The sequence below is a fragment of the Phaenicophaeus curvirostris genome, chromosome 18 (genome assembly GCF_032191515.1).
Source record: "Phaenicophaeus curvirostris isolate KB17595 chromosome 18, BPBGC_Pcur_1.0, whole genome shotgun sequence".
NCBI lineage: Eukaryota > Metazoa > Chordata > Aves > Cuculiformes > Cuculidae > Phaenicophaeus > Phaenicophaeus curvirostris.
In genome coordinates this window covers 13,123,305-13,148,754 of record NC_091409.1, presented here as the reverse complement: position 1 = coordinate 13,148,754, position 25,450 = coordinate 13,123,305, and the positions used below count along the sequence as shown (strand labels likewise).

The 25,450-nt window shown below is 50.3% G+C and overlaps 1 protein-coding gene across 2 annotated transcripts in view; it reads right to left on the bottom strand.

Annotated features, from left to right (window-relative positions):
* ACSS2 (acyl-CoA synthetase short chain family member 2) overlaps positions 1–20,967 on the bottom strand; it is a 35,332-nt gene extending 14,365 nt beyond the window's left edge. For both annotated transcript variants that reach the window (XM_069871749.1, XM_069871750.1), the window contains exons 1-4: positions 20,813–20,967; positions 19,541–19,736; positions 791–882; positions 205–308 (exon numbers count right to left, since the gene is read on the bottom strand). In XM_069871749.1, coding sequence (XP_069727850.1) covers positions 205–308; positions 791–882; positions 19,541–19,736; positions 20,813–20,936 — 516 coding nt within the window. In that variant the 5' untranslated portion in view covers positions 20,937–20,967. The remainder of the gene's footprint in view (positions 1–204; positions 309–790; positions 883–19,540; positions 19,737–20,812) is intronic.
* Between the last annotated feature and the right edge of the window lie 4,483 nt (positions 20,968–25,450).

The window sequence follows — 25,450 nt, the reverse complement described above, 5'->3', positions numbered from 1 at the left end:
ACGATGCCACCGGGCTCTGATGGAGAGAGCTAAAGGAGCTCATTTTACAGTTCATACAGAAGAGGGCAATGAAACAGCGCCTTAATTTAGTTTCCATCCACCTTACAGTCATCTTCCAGCCCTTCTTCCTCACTCTCCAGAAAGCAAGAGCTGCTCTCCCCTAATAGTTCAGAACCAAAAGCAATGCAAAGGGCTGCTTCTTACCACAACAGAGTGCACAGCTCCAATCCTGGCACAGGCGAGCATGGCTACAACCAGCTCCACGATCATTGGCATGTAGATGGAAATTCGGTCCCCTTTTCTCACGCCTGCAGAGATGAACACATCACATGTCAGAAAAACAGGATAAAGAAAGAAATCGGTGGTTTTAAAATCAACAGTTATACGCACACAATAAAACTTTGTCTGGAGTTAGAACTGAACCAGCCTTAGGTTTTGCCTTTCAAGCCCTACGACTCCTGGAAGATGACTGCAATGAACACTCCATGTGCTCATCCAACACAGACCTTGAGGCAGAAATTTAACCATTGACCCTACTGGAAAATGCCCGAGCAGGCAGTTTTGAGCACAGATTTCTTCCCTGTACAGCTGACATGACCAGCACTGAGCAGCTTTCACAGACAAAAGCCGGAGATGAAGCTCCAAAAGTTTCCTGTGGAGCAAAACTGCATCGACTCTGCTTCACAACTACAGAAGCAAAGAAGTGAAGCATTTTGAACAGAAATTAACAGACTGGCAACTATGCAAAAACTGAACCCAGTCTATGATTCCCACTGCTTCAGCTGTGTACCTTGACTGCGGAGAACATTGGCAAACTGACAGACTTGGTGTAGCAACTCGCTGTAAGTGATTTTCGCAGTATCCTCAGGTTCATTCCCTTCCCTGGAAAAGTAAGGTAATATTTGTTACAGTACAAGCATTGCAAGGTAACAGTGACACTGCAAATTCAGAGGTATTTACCACTGTGGACAATGCGTGTCCTCACCTGACCTTCTGAACACAGAGTGACCAAACCCCAGAAATCCAATCCCAGACTAAAGAAATCCAATCCCAGACTAAAGAAATCCAATAGTAGGAAAATTTAGTCCAAAGTCCCCATCCCTGTGTAGATCACTACACCGAAAACAGCTGAATGCACGCAGTGGAAATACATGGTACTTTCAGAGACGCAAGAAGGGTCCAATGGAACCAAAGTTCAGAGTGCACACATCTAAGAGCAAGCCAGGATTTATGGCATGGCATCCTTGCTCACTTATCCATATGCCTGCAGACACGGCTGCATGAAACGTTGGTCAATGCTGTCACACAGCAACACCCAGCCCTGAAATACCTACCATCCAATGGACTGGGATGGGATGCCAAGGGCTGTCTTGTTTTCCAAGGTCATATATAAATATACTGGTGTATATTTGTTCAGTGCCTTGCCTGCTCTCCATCTTTCTCGCTCTGGTCCTCTATGAAGCCGCCCTGGGCTTCTGCAGCTCAGGTGCTAGCTCCGTAGGAGCTTGCCATTAGACACACTAATGGGAAGAGAAGCCAAGGGCTGCACTCAGAGATAGAACAGGAATGTCACATCCTCAGGGAAATGGTTTGCTACCCGACTTTAATGTGACACAACACTTGAGCCATGCAAATGAGGCTGCACTCCCAACAGATCAGGAGATTAACCAATAATTTGAAATGACTTCCCACTCGGCAGAGCAGTCATTTGCCACAGCTGGGAAGGAGGACGACACTTTTCTGCGTCTCTCCTCAAGGCAGACAGCCAGCACAGAAATGTTAGTGACCCATGAAAGAATAGAGCTGTCACTCTTAGTTGATATTGCTGCTGGAAAAGTGTTCCCTCGAGTATGTACAGCCAAATGAAAACCAATACCAGCGCTGGGGAGAAGCCAGAAAGCACCTCCACACTGTGTCCTCCCTCAGGACTGCAGCCAGGCTCCATGTAACTCGGGAACAGAAACCTCAATTCTTTAACCTCTCCAACAGTCCAGAGCACAGAAAAAAACCAAATACCTAATTCTAGCTGAAACTAACCCCTTCCCTCAGCAATGCAAACAAGAGGAGGGCTCCTGGGATGCAGAAAGGTATAAAGAAACACCTTCATTTCTCATGTTGTTCTGTGCCTTTCTGTGTCAGCACAACAGTGACCGTGTGCTCCAGTGGCACAGTCCTGGTGGAAACAGCTAAGAGTTGGGAAAGCCCCAGTGATACGACCTCTGTACCTCCTGCCCTGTGTAGCACAGGGGCTTCAGAACTGGTGGTCACACTCAGATCATCCCACTCAAAAGATACCCATGGATCTGCTGCTTACAAACTTGATTTATCCCTCTTGGTTCCTAATGATACTTCTGGCTTCTGTGGCGCTCTGCAGCAATCAGGTCCATTGATCCTAGTACTAACATGCACAAGGCAGTGTATCTTCCCACCAGCAGCTCCTGAAAGCAGATTTCCTGCTTGATCCTATATGCAAATTTGCCCCCTTTTAACTGCAAAAAGGGGAGAAACAAGAATACACAGAAAAAGCAACGTGCGAGAATAAGAACCAGCGCCCAGGGCAGGCGGCTTAGCTCTCGCATCCAAGCAGTTTCCTCTCCTTTCCTCATCATAACCGAGAGCATCACTTTGAGCTAAACGACATGTGAAACCATTAGATGAGGTCCCTTACAGCAGGGCTCTTGGCTCATGAAGACAAACCAGGAAATCAGTGTGTTTGCTTTCTGATTTTCTCTCTTGAGAGTCAAAGATCCAAGAGGTGATTTCAGTGCTGGACTGAGCAGCTGTAACTGATCTGGCTCAGGGAAAGAGCATCTGCTGCTGTTGCATCTGGCTGCAAGCTGCGAGCCTTCCCTCACAGCACAGAGAATTTCCTTGCTGCATTTACACTGCTAGCACTGCGCAAACCTGCTTGGGTCCACACGGTAATACTGTGAGTGCAGTTCCACCCCTCAGCCATGAGCCTTGCTATGAAATATTTAGAAAGGGCTGGAGCACAAGTCTTATGAGAAGCAGCTGAGGGAACTGGGGTTGTTTAGCCAGGAGAAGAGGAGGCTGAAGGGAGACCTTATCATTGTTTACAACTCTGTGAAAGGAGATTGTAGCAAGGTGGTTGTTGGGCTCTTCTCCCAAGTGACAGGTGACAGGACAAGAAGATATGGCCTCAAGCTGCACCAGGGGAGGTTCAGATTGGATATTAGAGAAAATTTCTTCACTGAAAGGGTTCTCAGGCACTGGCAGAGGCTGCCTAGGGAGGTGGTGGAGTCCCCATCCCTGGAAGTGCTTAAAAGACAGGTAGATGAGGTGCTTAGGAATATAGTTTAGTAGTGTAGAGGTACGGTTGGACCTCATCTCAAAGGTCTTTTCCAACCAAGTGATTCTATGATCTCTTAAAGATAATTATAATGCTTCTAAATGCAAGCTGGAGCCCACTAACCCCTCACCTGTAGATGTCCACACTGGGCTCTGCCAGGCGCTCCATGTAAGCCCTATGCAACCCAATCCCCAGCCCAGCCTAAGCCTGCAGAACAGGAGGGACTCCCCCGCTTTGCCCCTGCTCTGCTGCAGGGTGGGATCTGATTACAACCTTTACTGGGAGAAACAAGTTAGGAGGAAAGACAAGCGCTGGCTGTCCCCTCTGGAAGACTCCTCTGAAGGCAGATAGTCAGGCTGGCAGCCGTGTGTGCCATCTGAGGGTGTGGGTGAAGTGCTGTGGCTGGCAGCAGACTCAGCCAAGGACACAGAAGAAACCACGTTGATTCCCAGTGGTGCCAGCAACTCGGTGGTGTAATACTTTCCTAAGAAGGGAGAGGAAGGTTCTGCTTTGCATGCAGAACTTGGGAGTTCTCCCACGCAAGCCCTGCAATCCCACCCTCGGGGAAGGCTGGGCTCCCTGCCTTGAGCCTCCACTGGCTGCATGTCTAATGTGTCTCCTCATCAGATTGCGACAGAGCCCCAGCCAGGCCCCGCTCTGCAAACAGGTCTCTGTGGGCGCTGATTTGCTGCAGGCTGGGGCAGTCACTGCCACCACACGATGGGCTGATGGTGGGATGGAGACAGAGCCAATAGAAAAGGCTGCACTGAGCACCCTATGCTTGCCCAGCAGCCGAGGGGAGACAGCAGCCAAGCCCCACTGAACCACAGCTTCTGGGATGAGCAGCCTTGTGTACCCACTCCAGGCAGGGTTGCACTGCTTCCCACATGGGGCACCTCGAAGAACTTGCCCTGTCCTGAGCCCTCTGGGTGCAAGGAACTGCCTGGACACCCCTCCTGTCCCCCCACACAAAAATTGCATTGCAAATACACAGGTCCTCCTCCTTACTGGGCTTCAGGAGGGAAATCCAGCCCAGGGAATGCACCCAGGCTTGTCCCCAACATCAACACACACGGGGCACCATGGGACAAACACAGAGCAAAGTGAAAGAGAAGTTAAAACTTGTTCAAGGCTTTTCAGAGGGCTTTCAAAGTCCTTTCTATTCATTCACTTGACTGCGAAAGAGCATCAGTAAGGGAAACCTCAGGCTTCAGATTTTAAGATGAACTTGTGCTTAATGGAAAATGAGTCACTTCCACATTTCTAGAGGACAAGATGCCTCCTTTCACCGCATCCCCGGCAAAGGCCTCTGAGCAGTCTCTCAAAAGCACGTAAATTGCTCCCTGCATCTGAGAATAGTTTGGAGTGCCCACAGCTACAATCACCAGACTACAGCAGCGCTCAGAGATTGCTCTGTCCTCTTCTCCAGCACAAAAGCCAAGAGAATTATATATTTTAGAAGAAACATTTAAAGGAATGCCCACTCGCGTGCTACCAAGCACTCTGCACATCAAAAGCAAGCCTTCCTAGCAGCAAAGTTCTGTGAGTGGCATCTTCCCTTGGGCACCCAGTGGATAAAAGCAGGAACTCTCAGTCCTGAACCTCTCACATGGACTGGCTTGTCTGAATTAAATTGAAAAAAGAAATAAAAATGACATTTAAAAAAATCCCCCATACCTCCAGTGTGCAGCCCAAGCCCTGCAGAATCCAACATTCCCTGTTGTGGTTTGAGATAAAGGAGAATCCGTTTCTGACTTCAGCTCAGTTTTGTCTGAGTAACTTCATTTTCTGAAAGTTAAGTGCATGTCTTCAGGCCGGGTTTCTCTCCAGCAGGGATCCCACGGACACTGGGATGTAGAACAGCCATTGCTTACACTTATTCCTATAGAAACCAAGGCCAGCCTGGAGCTGGTGGAGCCATACAGGAAGGATGAAAAAGGCTGCACTGCAGGGAGGGGCGACAGGACAGGTGACCCCAAACTGACCAGCAGAGGATTCCATCCCATGCAGGTCATACTCAGGAAAAATTACAGCGATCACAAGGGTCTCACTCTCTTCTTCAACAGCCAATGTCCAGCGAGGACCTCATGTCTGTCTGCCCCAACCCCAGACCCCTGCGTTCCCAAATCCAGTTCCTGAGCCCAGTTCCATCCTGCCATTCACTGCCCTGTGCCTGCTTTGCAGCATCTGTGGCGACGTAGTCAAGGGTAGAGGTGGGGGCACAATTTCATATATTTGTATATATTTCCTTATTATTATTGCTACTACTATTATTTCATTAGATCTGTAGTTTTAGTTTCCAACCCACAAATCTTTTTCCTCTCATTTCCCTTTCCCTGGAGATGGGGAAAGGGAACTGGGCGCCCAACTTCTCAGTTTTAGCTGCCAAAATTGGCCAGGTTGGAGTTAAACTGTGACACCCCAAATATATCTTTATTTCTAATAACAGGTGATAAAAATAGTTGGCAGCAGCACTCCTGCAATTGCTGGCATGTGATCTTTGATCTCACAGCAAGTCATCTTCTGAAAAGAAAAAAACAATTTACAGCTCTCCAAACTTCCCAGGCACATCGTTAGGTGAAACGCACAGCAAAACACTGTTTGAGCCCGATATTCTTCTTGTCTCCCTCAAACCAAGCCCTGCATTTAGCAACCAGTACTACAAAATTTTAACAGGATCAGCTGGGTCACAGCAGGACTGTATTGAGTTTTTTGGCCATATGATCTCAGCTCAAACACCCATCAAGTGAGTAAACACAAGTCATAGAATCACAGAACGGTTCAGGTTGGAAGGGATCTTAAAGCCCATCCAGTTTCAACCTTCTAGATCCAGTTGCTCCAAGCCCCATCCAACGTAACCTTGAACACCTCCAGGGATGGGGGAGCCACAACTTCCCTGGGCAACCTGGGCCAGGGCTTCCCCACCCTCATTATTATGAATTTCTTCCTAATGTCTAATTTAAATCTCCCCCCTTCCAATTTAAAGCCATTTCCTTTCATCTTATCACTACATGCCCTTGTACATCCCCACACCACCGGCTTTCCTGTAGCGCCTTCAGGTACTGGAAGGCTGCTGTAAGGTTTCCTCAGAGCCTTCTCTTCTCCAGGCTGAACAAACTCAACTCTCTCAGCCTGTTCTCATAGCAGAGGTGCTCCAGCCCTCAGATCATCTCCGTGGCCTCCTATAGACCCATTCCAAGAGTTCCATAGCCTTCCTATGCTGGGGACTCCAGAACTGAACACATTAGTTCAGGCAGGGTCTCACAGATGCGCAACAGGGGCCCTTCCAAGGCAGGCTTTCTCCTACAACAGTGTTCTGTTGAAAAGGTCAGGTTTCAAGCAAAGATGATGGCTTTCTAGCTGCCTCCGGCCATTCATGCTCTTCAGAGCACTCAAAGCTGCTTCCTTCTGCCAGCAGCTACCATAAAGGGCTCTCGACTTCCAATTAGGCACCGTGATGCATGCGAGCCTCACAGCACACACCTCTGGTGGCCCTACGAGCATCTCAGCAAGAAAGCTGACCTGAACACTTACCACCTCTGTGGCAAAGCCACACTACAGGAGGCTCAAGGAGCGCCTGCTTGGCTGGGAGTTTGACCGGGAATTTATCCTCCGACATGGAGAGCTCCAGACCTATTTGACCTGGTGACCATGCAGCTCAATCAAGGCTAAGCTGCTCTGTATTGGCGAAGCAGAAGATTTAGTATTGCACATAAAACTGTGCAGTAGGGAAAATGGTTTGTAGGAGCAGGCAAAGATTTCTTGAGAGCCACATTAACTCAGCATTGACCCTGTGGAGCAGTCCAGGATGCAGAAGAGAAGTGCAGGAGAGGGAAGCTGTGGCCAGATGCGCCTATGGATATTTGCACCAAAGCAGGTTAAGAAGCTGCTGTGCTCTGCCAAAAGTCAGGGATGACTACAGGACTTTCCAAAGCACTGGTGTGCTTCAACCACTCATCAAAGAACGAAGTGAGCATCACATTGCCCATCCAAGCAAGCTGAGCCCACTTTAGCTGTAGGACAAGCAGCACAGAGGGGTGATATCTTCTTAACCTCCTACAGCTCAGTGGCCAAGAGGATGAGTGCTTCCCAGGGCACCCAGACTGAGTGGAGCTGACTCAAAAATGAATCAGCAATGCCATTTGGTTTCTCTCTTCCGCCAGATTTCTAAGTAACAATTATTTGCATGAACTGTTCAGGTAACGATGCACACAGCTTCCCTGTGCAGCACTGCCCCAGCACTCACATGGAACAGCAGGAAGCACAGGTTGCATCAGTGGGAATTACGGTTTTCAAGGTAATTGCCTACAATAATTGTGGTTTGCAAGGGTTATAACACCACAAAGAGAAGCTGGCGTACAGGAGAAAAGGATGAAATGAAGCCAAGCAAGTGGAGGGTTTTCAAGATCTGCCAAACCACCTGCAGATCCGCAGCCAGATAGAAAAATCGCAAAACAAAGCCAACTATGGCACAAAGCCAGAGCCTGTCTGATCCCTTTGATCCCACCAAGGACCAAAGAGACTGAAGATCATTCGAGTTTCTCCTCCAAGCTCTTTTGACCACACCAACCTCAAATAAAAGCACTGACCCAGAGAGGCACAGGGTGGAGATAGCAAGCTCTCCAGCTCCTGTTCCACCAGCAGCCTGTGGCCAGAACATGGTAGAAGAAGGAAGGAGCTTTCTCTACTGCAGGACCCTGTCTGGTGGCACGTCCTCACGTGCAAGGTCACTGGGGGCAGCCAGCCGGGCTCACGGCTTCCCAATCCACCCCACATCCAGAATTAGAGCAGCCGAAATGCCAGGCAGAGCTTGGCAGGGACGAGCTCCTGCCATCTGGGGAGCAGGCTCACGTGCACGCCGCATGGGCAGCGAGAGCCCCAGGCTTTTCTGACGCCTGTGCTAGCACACGCGGGCTGCGTGCTCAGCCACCACGGCTATCAGCTGCTCCCAAACCTCCTGCTGCCATTTGGCCTTGGCTGTTCTCAGGAGACTCGGGAAACCTGCAGCCTGAAGAAAGGTCTGTCTCAGTGGTCTGGAAGCAACAGCTGCCAAGACTGAAAAAAATTCGTTTTCTCCCTATACTCCAGCCTTGCTTATTCCACCTGACACTGGAACAGCACTTGAGTAGAGATGGTCCTTTAAAATCTGTCTTTGAGAAAACAGATTACATTGAAATGTGAAGTTTGGAGAGATCAGCTGGGCAAGATAATCAGAAAAGGGCACCATTTCACTGGGAAAAAATGCTTGTATTTGCATGGATTGTTCAATATGGAAACGCTCTCAGAGACACTGTCCAAAGCAGAAGGGTCTCCAGCAGGGTTTGCAACCCTGACTCCAAGAGGGAGCTGGGGTTGAAATGGGTTTGCAGAAAACTTTCATAAGATCATTTCATAATAACGCGATGGGGTTACTGTCACCTTTCTCCCACCACAGAAATGCATGGCAGCAAACACCCAAGCGAATTTTGGGAAGGCTGAGGGGCTTTTCAAGTCAAAGGTTTTTCAGAAAGCTCAGCCTCTATGGTCCCTGCAGTCATGCTTGAGACCTGTTGCATCACGACAAGGATCAGGAAAGAAGTTGTGTAATGATGGAACGTGGCCTGGGAGGGGCTGATGAAAAGGTTTTCCCAGTAAATTCAGAAATATTTGGCAGCGCTTCAAGAGAAGGCTGTTGAGTAAACATGGCAACAGAAATTCTGAAGAGAAAAATCATATCAGTTTAACAGCATCACTTTCTAAAACCACACAGTTAAGTCAGAGACCTGTGATCTCCTGCCCCAGTGCTCATACACACATAGGACAAAGCTCCATTGTGAAATCCATCTCCAAGCCAAACCTCCTCAACTAAAAGTTGATCACGTACCTAGGATGAATGGGTTCCTGTTGCTGTAAAGAAATCCATACGAGGCTGGCAAACAGCACTGTGCTGCACCAAAGCCAGAGCCCTGTACCCTGCCAAGCACAATGTGCTGTGTCCAGCCCTCAGCACCCATCCTCGCCAGCATTCCCACACTGTATTTCACAAAACAGCTAAAAGGGAGCATATTTCTAAAGGGACACTGGGCCACCATCTGCTCTGTGATCAGGGAATCAGTCTTCTCATCACCTTTAAAAATAGCCGTATGGAAACACAGCCTACAATGTAAACACCCGACACCTTGCGTGGTTGTGTCCCATAGGAAAAAACGCTTCAATCTCTCTGTTCTTCCTTCTCATTAAATATCTTTTCAGCTACTCTTTCTGTTTGCAGCCTTTCAGAACCTAAACAAGTACCAGAGGCATCTAATGAAATAATTATTTATCTCATGCAGTCCAAACACTGTTCACTTCATGCCCTGAGCGACGCCTACAGCACAGAGCCTCGCTGGAGGTGGACGCTGCTCCAAAATCATAGAATGGCTTGGATTGGAAGGGACCTCAAAGCTCATCCAGTTCCTACCCCACTGCCATGGGGGCACTTTCCACTAGACCAGGCTGCTCCAAGCCCCATCCTACCTGGTGCTGAACGCTTCCAGGGAAGGGCATCCACTACGTCTCTGGGCAACCTTTGCCAGTGCCTCATCACCTTCACCGTGAAGAATTTCTTCCTAACGTGTAATCTAAATCTTCCCCCCTGCATTTTAAAGGCTCTGGTCCCCCTGGCTTCCCATTATTCCTACTTGCTTGATACTGAGTAACCATCAAGTCAAGAGGATATGCAATTAACTAGGTTCTTACTTTCCTAAGTATTTTACAACACAGGAGAACAGCTGGGGAAGAAAAGTGAGAGCTTTTAACCTGTTTTATGAAGAGGAAAGTTTAAGGTTTTTAAATAAAATTGTTATGTTGCATTGCAGCAGAGCTCATATGTTTGGCTGACCTCAGCCAGCACTTCTAGCCTTGCAAGCCAAATCCACAGAACGCTGTAGAAGAACGTGAGAGTTGGACACCAGAAGAAACATTTTAGTTGTTTACCATGAGTAATATTTTCAGGGAGCGCAGACTATTTTTACCAGTCCAACAGGAGGAGCGCTTATTTCCAGCACAACACAGCTGATTCCTTGGTTGAACAACTTGCAGTCAGGCCACAAAACGTATCCCGGATGCAGCTTCTGTAAGAAAAATAGTCAAGCTGCCTGCAGCTGTGAAACGCCCCGTTTTGGGAAACATTGCTTCTCTGGATGGAGCATACTGCCAAATTTTAAAGACCACCTAAAACCAGTGAAAGCTAGGCAAGCTGATTTCAGTGAAGGCCAAATGATATCCATCAAGGCTATGATAAAGGTATTTTCCAACCTAAATGATTCTATGATAGGAAATGAAACTTTTAATCAGATTTTTGGTGGAGATTTCAACTTCAGGCCTCAGAACTCTCTACAGGTGACGGCCGGATGTCACCTCCCGGGCTGCTGTCTTATTCTGTACAAGGAACATCTCTTAGAAGATGGTCAGCAGCAACAGGAATGCAAAACATGCTTCACTAACAGGTACCCACGTATGAAAACGTAACCAGGAAGGCCATTGATTTCCTTGAGGGATTCCCCTAAAGAAGAGAGTTGACACATGCAAAGTGATGGGCTTTGAATTTACAGAGAACTGCCAAGGCTCACAATTTCACATCGCACCACATTTCAACATTTACAACAAGCGATGTGCAGCAACGCAAACAAAGAACTGAAACTCTGCTCCAGCCGTGCACAATGGCTCTGAGTCGGAGCTGGGCAGAGGAGGAAACAGCAGCTCATTGTGCTGGTGGAGGCCAAGAGGTCTTGGCAAAGCATTGGCAATCAATACTACAGACTAACAGCTCCAGACACAGAAAGCCCACTGTGCTTGGAACAAGTATCCACTCACACCTCTGTTGGCAAAGTCTGATCACTTTGTCCCTGTAAATGCCACTGCTGGAGCCAGTCTCATCCACACAGAACTCAAGTCCTTGTCCAGCTCTGCTCCTTTCACACCATGGTTCTGGGGAGAATACACAAGCCATTCGCACAGCTAAGATAAAATAATGAGGTTTTCTAGTCTGATGAGCAAACTGAAGGCTCTGATCTTCCACATCCTGAATCTGTACAAGAGTTTACCATCCTCTCTGTCCATTAACTCCATTTATCCGCCCCAAGTTTCAACTCTCCTGCCAATACTCACAATACAGCATCATTGCACAACTGCAGTGCCCCTCCCAACAGTAGGCAAACTGTTCTTAAAACACATCCAGGTGCCTGTAACATCACCAGCGTTACAAGATAAAGGTTTCACAGACATGAGAAAATCCAAGAGCTACTGTCTGTGCACACACACCCCTCACTGCTCCCTTAGGTAGTTATTGCGCAACCACCGACCCAGAACCATGCAGAAAGGCAGCTTTGGATGGGACATAAGCCAACACCTTAAGACAGAGGTGTACGAAGCAATTTGTGAACAATTATAGAATCATTAAGGTTGGAAAATACTTCTAAGCTCAAGCAGTCCAACTATCAGCCAAACCCTGCTGTGCCTACTAAACCATGTCCTGAAATGCCATGGCCACTTGTTTTTTGAACCCCTCCAGGGACAGAGATTCCACCTCTGCCCAGGGCAGCCTCTTCCAGTGCTTCATCATTCTTTCAGTAAAGAAATTTTTCCCAATATCCAGTCTAAACCTCCCCTGGCACAACTTCAAGACATTTCCTCTCATCCTATCACTTCTTACTGGGGAGAAGAGATCAGCACCCACCTCACTACAACTTCCTTTCAGGGAGTTGTAGAAAGCAATGAGATCTCCCTTCAGCCTCCTCTTCTCCAGAGTAAACACCCCCAGGCCCCTCAACCGCTCCTAGAACCCACGCACTCCAGACCCTTCCCCAGATACGCTCCAGTAGCTCAACGTTTTTCTTGTACCGAGAGGCCCAAAACTGAATGCAGGATTCAAAGTACAGCCTCACCAGCACCAAGCACAGGGGGATGATCCCTTCCTGCTCCTGCTGGCCTCACATTTAAGGCCCTGTTGGCCTTTAATGGTATTAGATCCCTTGTGCTGAGGGAGCCAGACCTGCAGCATGAGGAAAGAATAATAAGAAAGAACATAAAAGCTGCCACAGGTCTCATTTACATGGCAGCATTGCGCTTTGGCACTGGAATGTTCACAGCAGCTCAGCCAAGCGCCTCTTAGACTAAAACAAAACACCATGGGTCTGTTCAGAACCAGGGTCCAGTGTTTTGTCTCCAGGAGCAACAGCAGGAGATGCTCTTCATGGACGGCACGTGAGCCTGGCCACCATAAGCAATTCAGTTTCAACGCTGAGCCCTGGGGCACCTGCTGCTGGTCCTGAAAAGCAACCACTAAAAGCAAGGAAGCAAAGGATGAGGCTAAACCAGCCCCATAGAAAGACCCTTCTTCTATTTGCAGCTCCTACTTCCTTGAACAACCTTTAGTGGGAAACCTCAGGAAGGTGGTCTGAAAACTGCTACATCCCTGCGCTCAATGCCATTGCCTTTCACGCCAGCAGGTCTGTGCACGCACACAGTGACCCAATTCCACTGTTCCACTAGGGACGTGAGCCGGATTTACTGGTTCCCAGGACCCCTTCTATTGCCCCCTCCAGACAGTGGGACTGGCAACCTCCCAGCCCTTGGCACAGCCGCTCTCTGCAATAACACACGGCATACTCTGGCCAGCAGCTCTGCAATTTCACATTCAAGTCCTTGCAGTCCTGGTGCACATGCCATCTAATCCTGGGCATTTATTGATATCCAAGTTTTTTATCTGGTCAAATACTTCCTGGATATTCCCTTGTAGTTATATAGACGGATGCTGTATCCCTGCCAGTAGCAACTACCAAGGCTTTCAGAGCAAAAGGCTGAGAGCAAATAGCTCCAGCACAACCCAAATGAAAGTTACTCCCCTCCTGGGTGTTGCCAGTGGGTGTTCCCAAGCAGGACAGCTTCCTCATACAAACCCTCTCTCCACATCTCAGCTGCGGAGCAACCACACAAATGCTGCCCAAGTACCCGTATTCTTTACAAACTTGACTTAGGAACCATTCAAAGGGGAGAAAAGCCCCACTGAGGTCATGGGAGCAGGTTTATAGGTCGGCTAAGCTTGGTGAGACCAGGCACAAGTCCAGAGGTATTTCTGAATGGGCAAAATCACGTGAGACCACAGGCGCTGTGTAGTCGAGTGGTCACCAACCTTCAATATCTGTTCCCTTCCTTCATTACACTGAAGAGCAGCAGGAAGCTGGGAGTGCTTGCTGGGTCCCTGCTTCTGCCCTGCATCCTAAGATGGAAAAGGCTCTGCAAAGTGAGAACGACACTTGAGATCTCCAAAACATCTAACCAGCTACACTTCCCAGCATCTCCCTCAAAACAGCCATGCGTACCTGACAGGGATGAGTCAAACTCTGCTTCCGAGTCAGCCTTCAGAAGGGAAAAACAATTCCAAGTGATTTGGTGCCTGCCAGCTATCTGAGTAATGTTGACTCTCAAAGCCCTGAGTCACAGCATCCCGGAAAGCACAACTGACATGCCGCAAGCCCAGAGGACAGTATCTGCCTGAAGAAGGTATTCTGCTGCTCTCACCTCTTTGGTTCATCCCTCTGGCACAACCGCTCACCTAGTAACTATCCCAGAGAGCCCACTAGGGGTAAAGAGGGTGCAGGATGCAGCACATATGTGCAAGACATCAACAGAAACACTTGGGACAATAGAACCTTGAGGTATGACAGAGGAAAACTGGTGGATGCCAGGTCTCACTACATACAGCCTTTGGAAGCATGCTTCAGATTATGATCCTTGGATTTTCCAGCCTCTCAGGCCAAACCAAGAATCTCCAAACCTTTAAGCATCTCTATTTGCAACCAAACCCACAGTAGCAAAATAAGGATGATAATATGAAATCAGTTAATTTTAAGACCAGCATGAAGACTCCATCCACTAATGGAGAGAAGTCATGGAGCTACATTCAAGGACAAGTGACGGGTTCCTCCTGTCCCAGTTTGCATCTGAACACAGCAGCTGTTTGCACTGCTGCCACAGCACTGACCATACTGGTTGGTGACTGTCCCAGAACTGGGAGAGGAAGAATTCTCCAAAGAAATCAGGATACCAGGCGACCTGGATGAGTCTGAGCTCCAACAGCTACTCCTTTCACTCCTTGTTTCAATATTAGGTTTCTATTAATGCTCCTCCCGTTGCCACTCCTGCACTATCCATGCAGCTCAGAGCCAGAGCAGGCCCCACAGAGCAGAGATGTTCTCATTTGGAGGGACGGGAAACACTGCTCTAAAGCATTCAGGCAGATGCAGCCAGTATTGTAAAGCCCCTCCCAGACTGGAAGATTAAAAAAAGCCCACCAGAAGACAGCTACACTTTCTGTGAAGGAAAGCTACAACTATCACTGCCCTTGAAGGAGGGAACAGGATCTACATCTTAACAAAATGCAAACACATTCAATATATTTTATTCTTACATTAGGTGCAATTCATCTGCTTGATTTCCAGAAACAGAGCACTGTACTGTCTAGCAATGCTTCCAAAGCAATTCACATCTACCAAGATCACCAATCTATCACTCCTCTCTCAGCAGACGCGATGGGGAGATCGTATGGATTGCTGAGGAAGCACCCCAGAAAGCTTCTCTGATTTTCTTAGTGGGGCCACCCCTTTTCCCATGGAGAATCCCATCAGGGAAAGCAGCTGTGCTGAGCCTGTGTGGTGCTAGGAGCATAAACCAAACACACGGTAACTTTTCCATAACACATCTCACTGCTGTAGAGCTTACTCCGATTCCCTTATGGGGATAATCCTTCCACAGCACTAACAGGGGAACGGCAGCACTGGGTAGGGTGGTTTGTAGCACAGCTTTGACTGCTCTCAGCAGCATGTAAAAGTCTGTCAGTAAATGCAGCCTTCCCAGTGGCAAACTTGTTCTTTAAACAAACTGTGTTAGCTAGGGATGTGCTTTCACCGCCAGAACAGCGTTGAAAGATCCTGCATCACTGAAAGTATGACAAATCATCCAGGAAGTCACCAACAAAATGAAGAATCAGTTAGGGACAGTCCAAAATCCTGCAGCCATAGGGAATAGCAGAGGTCAGGCCATCGGGTAGAAGCTGGCTACAATTAAGCACTTGTGAAAGTCTTGATGTTAACAGCCAACACCGTCAGTTAGGCATCCGTGCTTATGACAGTAATGGGAGACCAATACCCGTGAAGGCGTCTAAAGAGAAAAACAAAACACAGCACTGGTCTGCATTATGGAGACCAAGCACTTTGTCCTCAGCAGTTTAAGGCAACGTTATTTCTGCAAACACAAGTCCAGACCTTTACAGTAGAAATGCAACTGAAACACAGCTTCATCTGGACTCATTTTTCAGCTCCGGGATGGCACATCCTAGAATGAAGAGCCTCATGGTTTAGGATCGCAGTGCCCTGGCAGCCCAAGCAGCCCAGGAGCCAGCATGTGTGATCTTCTCGCGGTTGACCCCAGCAGCATGTTACAATTAAGCCAGCATTTGACAGTCTGTATTCTTTCTGGAAGGCTCCTGCCTAAAAACTATTTCCAGTGTCCTAATAAAAACCTCCAGAAATGCTCCACAGTAGCGCTCTACTTTTTCTTTGTTCCTTTTTTTCCCCCTTTTATTTTAAACATGCTCCACAGCTGTTGTCTTTTTTTTTTTCTCCTTACAGAAAGATTTATTGGAAGAAATCTCACAGCTACAAGCTCCAAAATTCTTTATTAGTGTTGTTTTCTTTTTTTTTTAAAAAAAAAAGGAAAACATACCAAACCTTCACCATTTTATCTTTGCAGGTCATGTTTGTTCTAGGCCCAGAATGGGAATGATAGGCAGTTATTTTGTTTAAACAAGGCTCCAGCAAGCTCTGGCAGCCTTTATCATCTTTGTTTCTTCTTTCTAGGTGCGTTATTTCATATGCAAGCACAAGAAAGCAGAAAATTCAGGCTCTCCCAGAGGTGGTAGAAGGCAGCAGCATCCTGCTAAGCCCAAGCACCCAGGCTATAGGGAGGCCAAAAATCTTGCGCCAAGCTCCATTCACCTCCTGCCCCTTCCCTCTGCCCCCACCATGCACCACCAGTACTGCAGCTGGGCTGACTGGTTTGAGAAACTAAGGTCAGAGCTAAGTGCTTCAGCTCTGCACAGGTTACACAGAGAATAGGCTTCATCCAGGTACTTTCACACCTTGGGATCTAATTACAGGAGTTTTGTAATGGGTGTTGTTCATCTTGAATCCCCATCTGGTTATATTTCACCTCCACAAGCTACCCAGGCTAATGTTTATATGAGATTAACCAGCACTGTGTGACAGAATGAAGGGTTTGTGCATGTGACACAGGTACGCTGGCAGCACAGTGAAAGCGTACAGTGTTCCTGCTCTAATTAACGCTTCCCTCCACAGATGATGTCCTCAGCACTGCTTCAAGTCCCCTGCAAGCACCTGCAGCTCATTTCAGCTCACCTGTCCTGTGCATTCCACCTGCAAGACCTGCAAAAGCCAGCTCAGGTGTTACCTACACAGTGACCACAGCATTACTGACTTCAGTCTTACCACGTAGTGATGAAAGAAAGTTCACTTTTGACAGCAGCACTTTCTCAGAAACGTTTCCTGGAGCTTCTGTTCCTTTTTAGGCCATATCAGCAATACCAGAGAAAGAGGAATCAAAAGCAGCAGGGACAGAAATACTTGTAACGTTCACAAACAGCAAGAAATACCCTAGTGAAACAGGCAACAGGGAAAACAGAAGCATTTCCAACCGACCCAGGGTGGTCATTTTGAACTGCACAGTCCTAGCAGCACCAAGAGGACAATACCATGACAGTAAATGTCACCTATGTACAAGTTCTGCAGCACGAAGCAATCCCATGTACTGCCCTTTGTGCTGAAAGAGCAATTCTGTGTGGCTGGGGATTAGACCCTCTGAGCAGAGCCAGTTTGGGCAGCCCGGGACTGCTGGTGGCGCAGGAACCTTCTAAGCAGCTTGGCCATAAGGGGTCTGGATGAACTGCTCACTCCTTCCAGCCCATACAAAACTGGAAAGAGCCACAATAAGCAGCATGTGGCAGCTCAGAGTTTCGTCAGGACACATCTCTGCTCAAAGACAGTCTGTAGTGCCTCAAAACATTATTCCCTTTATCCCCAGTTTCTCCTCTTGGAAAGTAGGGAGCATGATCTTTTATCTTTTCAAAGCCCTCACAGAGCTGGGCAATCACCAATACGTTGGTATACACTCAGCACCTTTTCCCCATCCAGAAAGCTGTAGATTCTTGGAAGCAAGCAAACAGCCAAAGTAGTCTCAAAAATCCAAGTTTTTCCCAGGAACCCTCTTTGGCTTTTGGAGGCTCTTGTTTCGTTTTTGACCTTCTGCACAGCATGACAAGTCTCAAGCGGTTTTGGCTTGTTCAACAGTGTCAAATGCAAAGCCTGACAGGACAAGACAACAGCGACTTTGTTACTGAAGAAGAGACTGTGTCCAGAGAGGCATGTGCATGCTCCTAGAAGCTGAATTTTGTAAGTCACAACCCTTAGCCCCACTGCCTCAAGACCTCAGTGTCACAAGAGTGGAGGTCAGTGCCACACAAGTCATGGTCAGGGTGCCTCTTCTCACCCTCCCACCAACATTCCCAGCTGGCTGCTCCAGCCATCTCCAGTGCCAGGTCACTTGTGACAGAACCACGCTAGGAGAGTGTAAATTCAGACTATGTTTCTCTCTTTATCCCAAAATAGTCAGGGAACACTGCCTGCTAAGGAAGAAGAGAAGAACTTATTTTTCAGCACGATTGACATTCTCACCATTTTAACTCACTCCAAGCCTTGCTCAGCATCACAAATACCCGCACAAAGGCTGCCAGAATAACTAATAAGAAAGAGCCTCAAGAACAAATTAAAGCTGCAGGCTGCTGCCTCGCTGTCACCCCAAGATTTACGTGCAAGAATGATGCACCCTCTCCCTCCATAAAACCTGGCAGAGCCACCAGTGGTGGCCTGCCAAACGGCTTTGTTTGCTGGCACACCTTTACCTGAATGGGTTTACAACGGAGTTTCCATTCAGCAGCTGCAGTCATTTTACAGCCAAGTGAGTTACAGAATCTACTTAACTAGCAGAGAAGCAAATACTTTCCACCGTTTCACTAGTGCCTTATCAATACAATTATTTGCTAAGTAGCCTGCGTAATTCTTTTACTGAAGCAGTAGCGCTATGGATAGAAACTCCAGTACGAACCCTATTTTAGACACAACCAGAACGACATTGGTGTAAACACATTCCTGTCTGCAGCAGGACATTCCCTGCTCACCTTTGTGCAAGGTGACTGGTGGGATCCTTCAACTGCACACAATCAAAGCAGCACAGTTATTCATCAGGAGGGCATGTGGTATCTTCATTGCAATGCCAGTAAGACTGCTGAGGGGACTCACCAACAAGTTACTGTGTCCCTAACAAGCGGTACATTTAATTGTGCCTCTGCACTGCCACATACAGACATCCTCACACAGCATAAACACCCGCTAGTTCAAGGGAAACAGCAAAACGCACAGGTGGGGAAGGCACTACTCCCAGTCTGGGGACACAGCTGTGCTGCCAGCTGAGCTCATTCAGCAGGGAAGCATTAGTTCTGGGCCTCAGACACCACAAGAGAAACCTATTTTGCATCAATATGAAAATGTCAGGTTTCACAGAACTTCTAACACTCTAGTGAAAAAATAGAAACATACTTCAGAAAGGCTGGAAGTTAACTTTTCTTCCCAAGCTTAACATAGAGAAGCCAGCCTTTCCAAAACCATCCTGGCATTACACACGTTTGAGTGCAACGAATCAATATATAATCTCAGAATCTGGGAGAATCTCTCCACCACAGGAATGCAAACATGTCAGACCCACAAGACACGAAGATAAGAGATCTGGGGTTTATTAGCTATTTGCTGTTGAGTGTTAGCATCTTTACCCGCATCTCCCTATTTCACCAGGGAAATGCAGCATCTGCTTCAATACCGTCTGACTGCTCTGAGCCTTTAGCAAGTCAAGCCACAAAGGCAGAGCTGGAAGCGAGGAGCTCCCAGAGCTGTTGGGCCACCTCAGTGCATTCCAGGATGGGCAGGGAGCTCCACTGCTCAGCTCTCAAACCACAGAGAGCAAACACCGAAGTAAAGACTAGAAGCACAGTAAAATCTGAGAGGCTTAATTCACCTCAGCAACCATCAACGCTATTTGTAGGCTTTGCCGCGCACCTTTGACACCACAATAAAACCAGAAATTTACCAGTAAAAAGCAACTTTATCCCCGAGTTTCTTCTGGCTGACATTTCTGTCCAGGAGGTTGTAGCAGATGTTGGTGGTGGCCCCTTTCATCCACTCGATGAAGATCTTTCCCTTTGTCACGTCGAAGTTGTACTTCAGAAAGGGCCCCGTGTGTTGGCTCTTCCAGTAGAACTCCTTAGCGATGTCACCCCAGAACTCTGCAGAGGCAACGCGTGGCTTGTCACCCACCAAGAGAAGGCTCTAAGGGATGGGGGTGCCCCCTCCCCCGGGCACCGAGGGACCGGGGTGTCCCCTCCCCAGGGCACCGAGGGCTCCAAGGGACCGCGATGTCCCCTCTCCGGGACTTTGAGGGACTGGGGTGTCCCCCTCCCCCGGGCACCGAGGGCTCTGAGGGACAGGGGTGTCCCCTCTCCGGAGCACCGAGGGATCAGGGTGTCCCCTCCCGGGGCACCGAGGGCTTCGAGGGACCGGGGTGTCCCCTCTCCGGGGAACCGAGGGCTCTGAGGGACCGGGGTGTCCCCTCCCCGGGGCACCGAGGGCTCCGAGGGACCGGGGTGTCCCCTCCCCGGGGCACCGAGGGCTCCGAGGGACCGGGGTGTCCCCTCCCCCGGGCACCGAGGGCTCTGAGGGACCGGGGTGTCCCCTCTCCGGGGGCTCTGAGGGACCGGGGTGTCCCCTCTCCGGGGGCTCTGAGGGACCGGGGTGTCCCCTCTCCGGGGCACCGAGGGCTCTGAGGGACCGGGGTGTCCCCTCTCCGGGACTTTGAGGGACCGGGGTGTCCCCTCCCGGGGCACCGAGGGCTCTGAGGGACCGGGGTGTCCCCTCTCCGGGGGCTCTGAGGGACCGGGGTGTCCCCTCTCCGGGGCACCGAGGGCTCCGAGGGACCGGGGTGTCCCCTCTCGGGGACTTTGAGGGACCGGGGTGTCCCCTCTCCGGGACTTTGAGGGACCGGGGTGTCCCCTCTCCGGGGCACCGAGGGCTCTGAGGGACCGGGGTGTCCCCTCCCCCGGGCACCGAGGGCTCTGAGGGACCGGGGTGTCCCCTCTCCGGGGCACCGAGGGATCAGGGTGTCCCCTCCCGGGGCACCGAGGGCTCCGAGGGACCGGGGTGTCCCCTCTCCGGGACTTTGAGGGACCGGGGTGTCCCCTCCCGGGGCACCGAGGGCTCCGAGGGACCGGGGTGTCCCCTCTCCGGGACTTTGAGGGACCGGGGTGTCCCCTCCCGGGGCACCGAGGGCTCTGAGGGCCAGGTTCCCCCCCCCCGCCCCGCTCACCGTGCGGCTCCTGCACGGAGCGCTGGTAGAGGCGCTCGTAGCGGGGCAGCGAGGGGCAGTGCGCGGCCCGCAGCAGCTCCGGCGGCGGCCGGTACAGCCGGGCCTGCTCCTCGGGCAGCACCATGGCTCGGCGCGGCCGCACGGCCCGGGGCTCCGCGGGAGGACGGAGCTGGGGCCGGGGGGCGGGGGGAGCGGGTAGAAGCAGCGGAGCCGCCGGAACCCGCGCTCGGAGCTCCGCGTCCCCCGCCCCGCAGCTCGGAGCCCGCTGGGCGCGCGGGGCGGGGCGAGCTGGGCGCGGGGCGGCGCCGGCCCCGCCACCCGTGTCACAGAGCGCGGGGCCCGCCGGGCCTGCCCCCCGGCAGAGGGGTCCCCCTGACACCCGTGCCCCCTCGCCAGCCCTGTCCCTGCCCCTGTGAGCCGTGTCCCACCCCATCAGCCGTGTGCCCTGTCAGCCCTGCCCTGTCTGCAGTGGCGAGCCTCGTCAACGGGGACCCTTGTCAGCCATGTCCTCCTGCCACCCCTCACGAGCCGTGTCTCCTCTTTCACTGAGGTCCCCCGGTCCCCCATGTCCCCAAATCAGCCGTGGCACCTGTCAGTGGGGTCCCCTCTTTCACTGGGGTCCCCCTGTCAGCCACATGCCCCTGCCAACTCTGTATCCTCTGTCAGTGGGGTCCCCTTGTCCTCCACATCACCCTGTCAGCCATGTCCCCCTGTCAGCGGGGTCCCTTCTTTCACTGGGGTCCCCTTGTCACCCATGACCCCCCATCAGCCATGTCCCCTGCCAGCCCTGTCCCCTCTGGCAGTGGGATCCTGTGTTCTCCATGTCACCCTGCCAGCCACATCCCCTCTGTCACTGGGTCCCCTTGTCCTCCAAGTCACCCTGTCACCCATGTCCCCCTATCTGCCATGTCTCCTGCCAGCCCTGTCCCCTCTTTCACTGGGGTCCCCTAGCTCTCCATGTCCCCTTGTCAACCATGCGGCCCTGTCAGTGGGGTCTCTCTTCCAATGGGGTCCTCCTGGCACCCATGTCCCTCCATATGCCGTGTCCCCTGCCAGCCCTGTCCCCTCTGTCAGTGGGGTCCCCTTGTCCTCCAAGTCACCCTGTCACCCATGTCCCCCTATCAGCCGTGTCCCCTGCCAGCCCTGTCCCTTCTTTCACTGGGGTCCCCTAGTTCTCCATGTCCCCTGCCAGCCATGTCACCCTGTCAGCCACGTGCCCTTGTCACTGAGGTCCCCTCTTCTAGTTGGGGTCCCCCTGTAACCTGTGTCTCCCCATCAGCCGTGTCCCCTGCCAGCCCTGTCCCCTCTTGTCAATGGGGTCCTGTGTTCTCCATGTCCCCCTGCCAGCCCTGTCCCCTCTTTCACTGGGCTCCCCTAGTTCTCCATGTCTGGCGAGCAACATCTGCCAGTGCATGCAACATTCTCATCAGCAAAGGGGACAGAAACTGTTCATCTACAGATAAAAGTGGCTGCTACTGGTGTATATTGTCTATTAAGGATGCTCCTGAGTTCTGAAGAGCACATCTGTGCTTCAGCTCTTTGCTCTGGTATTAGTCTGCTGGCTGCCCATATTGCTTGAGGGCAAAGTTTCTTCTGTGATTCTGTTTGGGAAGACATAGCTGGTTTCCTCCAACGTGAAATCCATGAGTAGTTCAGATAATACCTACATCCATGGGCTGTATCCTGCAGGCGGCATCACTCCAGAGATGCTCTCTACACCTCTCTGACATGATCTCATAGAATCATAGAATCATAGAATAACCAGGCTGGAAGAGACCCACCGGATCATCGAGTCCAACCATTCCTATCAAACACTAAACCATGCCCCTTAGCACCTCGTCCACCCGTGCCTTAAATCTCAGTAAGCTTTACATCCCAAGTCAGTCAGCCACCCTCACACTTCACTGTAGCACAAAACCACAAAGCCTCCTTGGCCATATGGTATAAAATCACTGTGCTGGAGAGCTACAGCACAGCCTTATGTTGTTCATTTCATTGTTAGTAACAGAAAGGACTATTTAAATCTTAAGATGCAGAAACTCCAACTCTACTAGTATACATGGATGAAGGTGAATGCTCCAGCAGAAGTCCACATCCATCCAGATGCTCAATTTTAGCACATTCCTTGTTGGAGTTGCAGGCTGAGACCACCAGTCTCTGAGCCCAGGCTTGCTCTGTGGGCAGACATGGTACAAACAGCCAAACCCTGCAAGGTATTTCCCTCTACCAGCCAGCACTATTGTTACGTCCAAGTTTCCTATTGCCAGAAGAGTTTTTTGAAGAAACCCAATGTTATTGTGCAGCCTGCGCTCTCTGGCATGGATATTTTCGAAGCTCCCCAGGAGCTGTACTCCTCCAGCACTCCCCTCAGGGTCATGGTCCAAGCACAGCCCCAAGGATTTTGGTGTACACATGGCATATCATTTAACAACCCCAACTGGAAAGCACACTGATTCTTTTCTTCAAAGGGGGACAAACTCAGCACTTCAGCATATTTGATGGGAATGGTTGGACTCGATGATCTGGTGGGTCTTTTCCAACCTGGTGATTCTATGATTCTATGATTCTAAAGTCCTTCTGAAGCCACCTCACCCTGAATATTTTCTATTAGGAGTTTCCCCGAGTCTCAGCAGCCCATAGTTCACACCAGAACAGAAGCCCATAGTTCACCTCTCTGCTGGGAAAGAGCTTCATCACTCTCCCTGTCACGGGACAGGTGCCCCAGCCCCAACAAAGAGGTGGTTTGTAGATCTGGGAGGCACCTTCTTGTTTTCTTCTCATTAGCCTTTTGCTTTCAGTGATTTGTCTAGCTGAAATTCTCCACCAGGCTCAGTGACAGCATGATTTCTCTCCAACAACTGTTGCATGCTGTGAGCAGGACACACCGACCTACGAGGCTGGGGCAACACCATCTCCCAGCAGCCATCAGCTGTGCTCCATCCAGCCTTGGCCAGTAAGTGCTGCTGTGGGTGAGGGATTGTGTTGTGCTTCAGCTGTCCAGAGAAGCTGCCTGATGGGGAGCATTTGCAACACATCTGCAAAGAGGAAAACTCACAGTAGCCTCCTGGATGCCTTTTCCTATGCTCTTTCCTCTTGTAAGAGCCCAATAACACTCCAGGGCTGTGAATTGCGTAGTTGGTGCCATCAGTCAGATCCCTCATGCCACAAACACAGCCCTTCTCAAACTTTCATTTTAGTGGCCACAGCTGAAATATGGACACGTCCAGGCCTCCCTTTGGTGATTGTATAGGCTCTAGGGAAAGGGCTTCTACCCTGTGACCATGCTTTGCTACTCCAGCTCTCTCCACCCCAGAGTGGCTTGCAAACAGCTGGGCTCCTCTCTTGGGATCTGGTGTGTGATGGAGGAAACATGTTAATTTGGGCAAAGTGCTGCTCCAGCGGAGGTCTGGATGATCTGGGGGCTCCAGCTGGGTTTGCAACTCTCTTCCCCCCATGTGTGATGGTATTGTTTGGATTCAAGCCGTGTGGATCGCCAGAGCTGTGTCCTGGGAACAGCAAAGAGATGGTGTGGGAGGATGTGACTGGGCTGTGGATCTTCCTGCTGGGTTTTTCTACGCTAATTTTCAGCACATGGCCAGGCTGGGCACCCCTTCTCCTGTGCGTAAGCACAGGGCGGCAACAAGGTTAAACATCAGATTGCACAGGTCTCCCCATTGATGGCACTTCTCTGTGCTGGCTGCAGAGGAGATTTTAACCCACACCATGATAACAGCCATATCCTCCTGGGAGTTATCATCTCCTTTGTTTTTAAATGTAACTGGTCAATACCATTGTGGCTTTAGGTTGCAGCATATGCAGGCTCCACAGCCCTTTGGCTCAAGCAGCCTCCCTTCCCTCCAGCCAGGTATCAGGAGGTGTTAAAATAGGCCAGATAGTGCTGAACACAAGGATCAAGCCTGAGCTGTTTCCTTTCTTCCTCTGCTGTCAGGCTGTCCTCAGCTTCAAAGAGTAGCTGATCAGAGCCTGGTAATCTGGCCCTCTGCAGAGCACAGACAATATAATCATAATCATTTTACATGTAGATGAGCTAGTAGCACAATCAGGGTTATAAATCAAACCCAGGAGACAAGTTAGTGCTGTTTGCCCGAGCTTTTTGAGCGATATAGCCACAAGAAAATGTCTGTCTGACTCTAGATGGGGCCAATTAACCTTCTAAAGATGCACTCTCCTCTCATAGCGACTCATTTGTTTACATGAGCTCTGCTGGTTGCTGCCGTTTTCATTCTGGAAGAGGAGGCCAGGTTGGTAAGAGATTCGTGGAGGCCTGGGCTGGAGGGCAAGCTGGGCTCAGGAGAGGTGGTGCCTTTATTAGCTGCACTCTACAGGAGGTTGGGGTTTAATGACTGGCTTCCCCATGTGGCTTCATAGCTGTCCCCAAGCTTTAGAGTATCTTTCCACATTCCTAAATGCCTAAATGTAGCTGACTTCTTTTGTCCCTGTTTTATTGAGCAGGAGGAGATGGCTGGAGCTCTGGGGTGCTCAGTGACCGTGTCCTGCAGGCTGCTGCCTGCATCTTGGGTCCCGCAGCCCAGGCAGCCTGGGCGGGCGGCAGCAGCGTGCCCTCTGCTGATGAGCTGCCAGCCAAGCAGATCTGCTGTGCCAGGGCCCACAGCACCA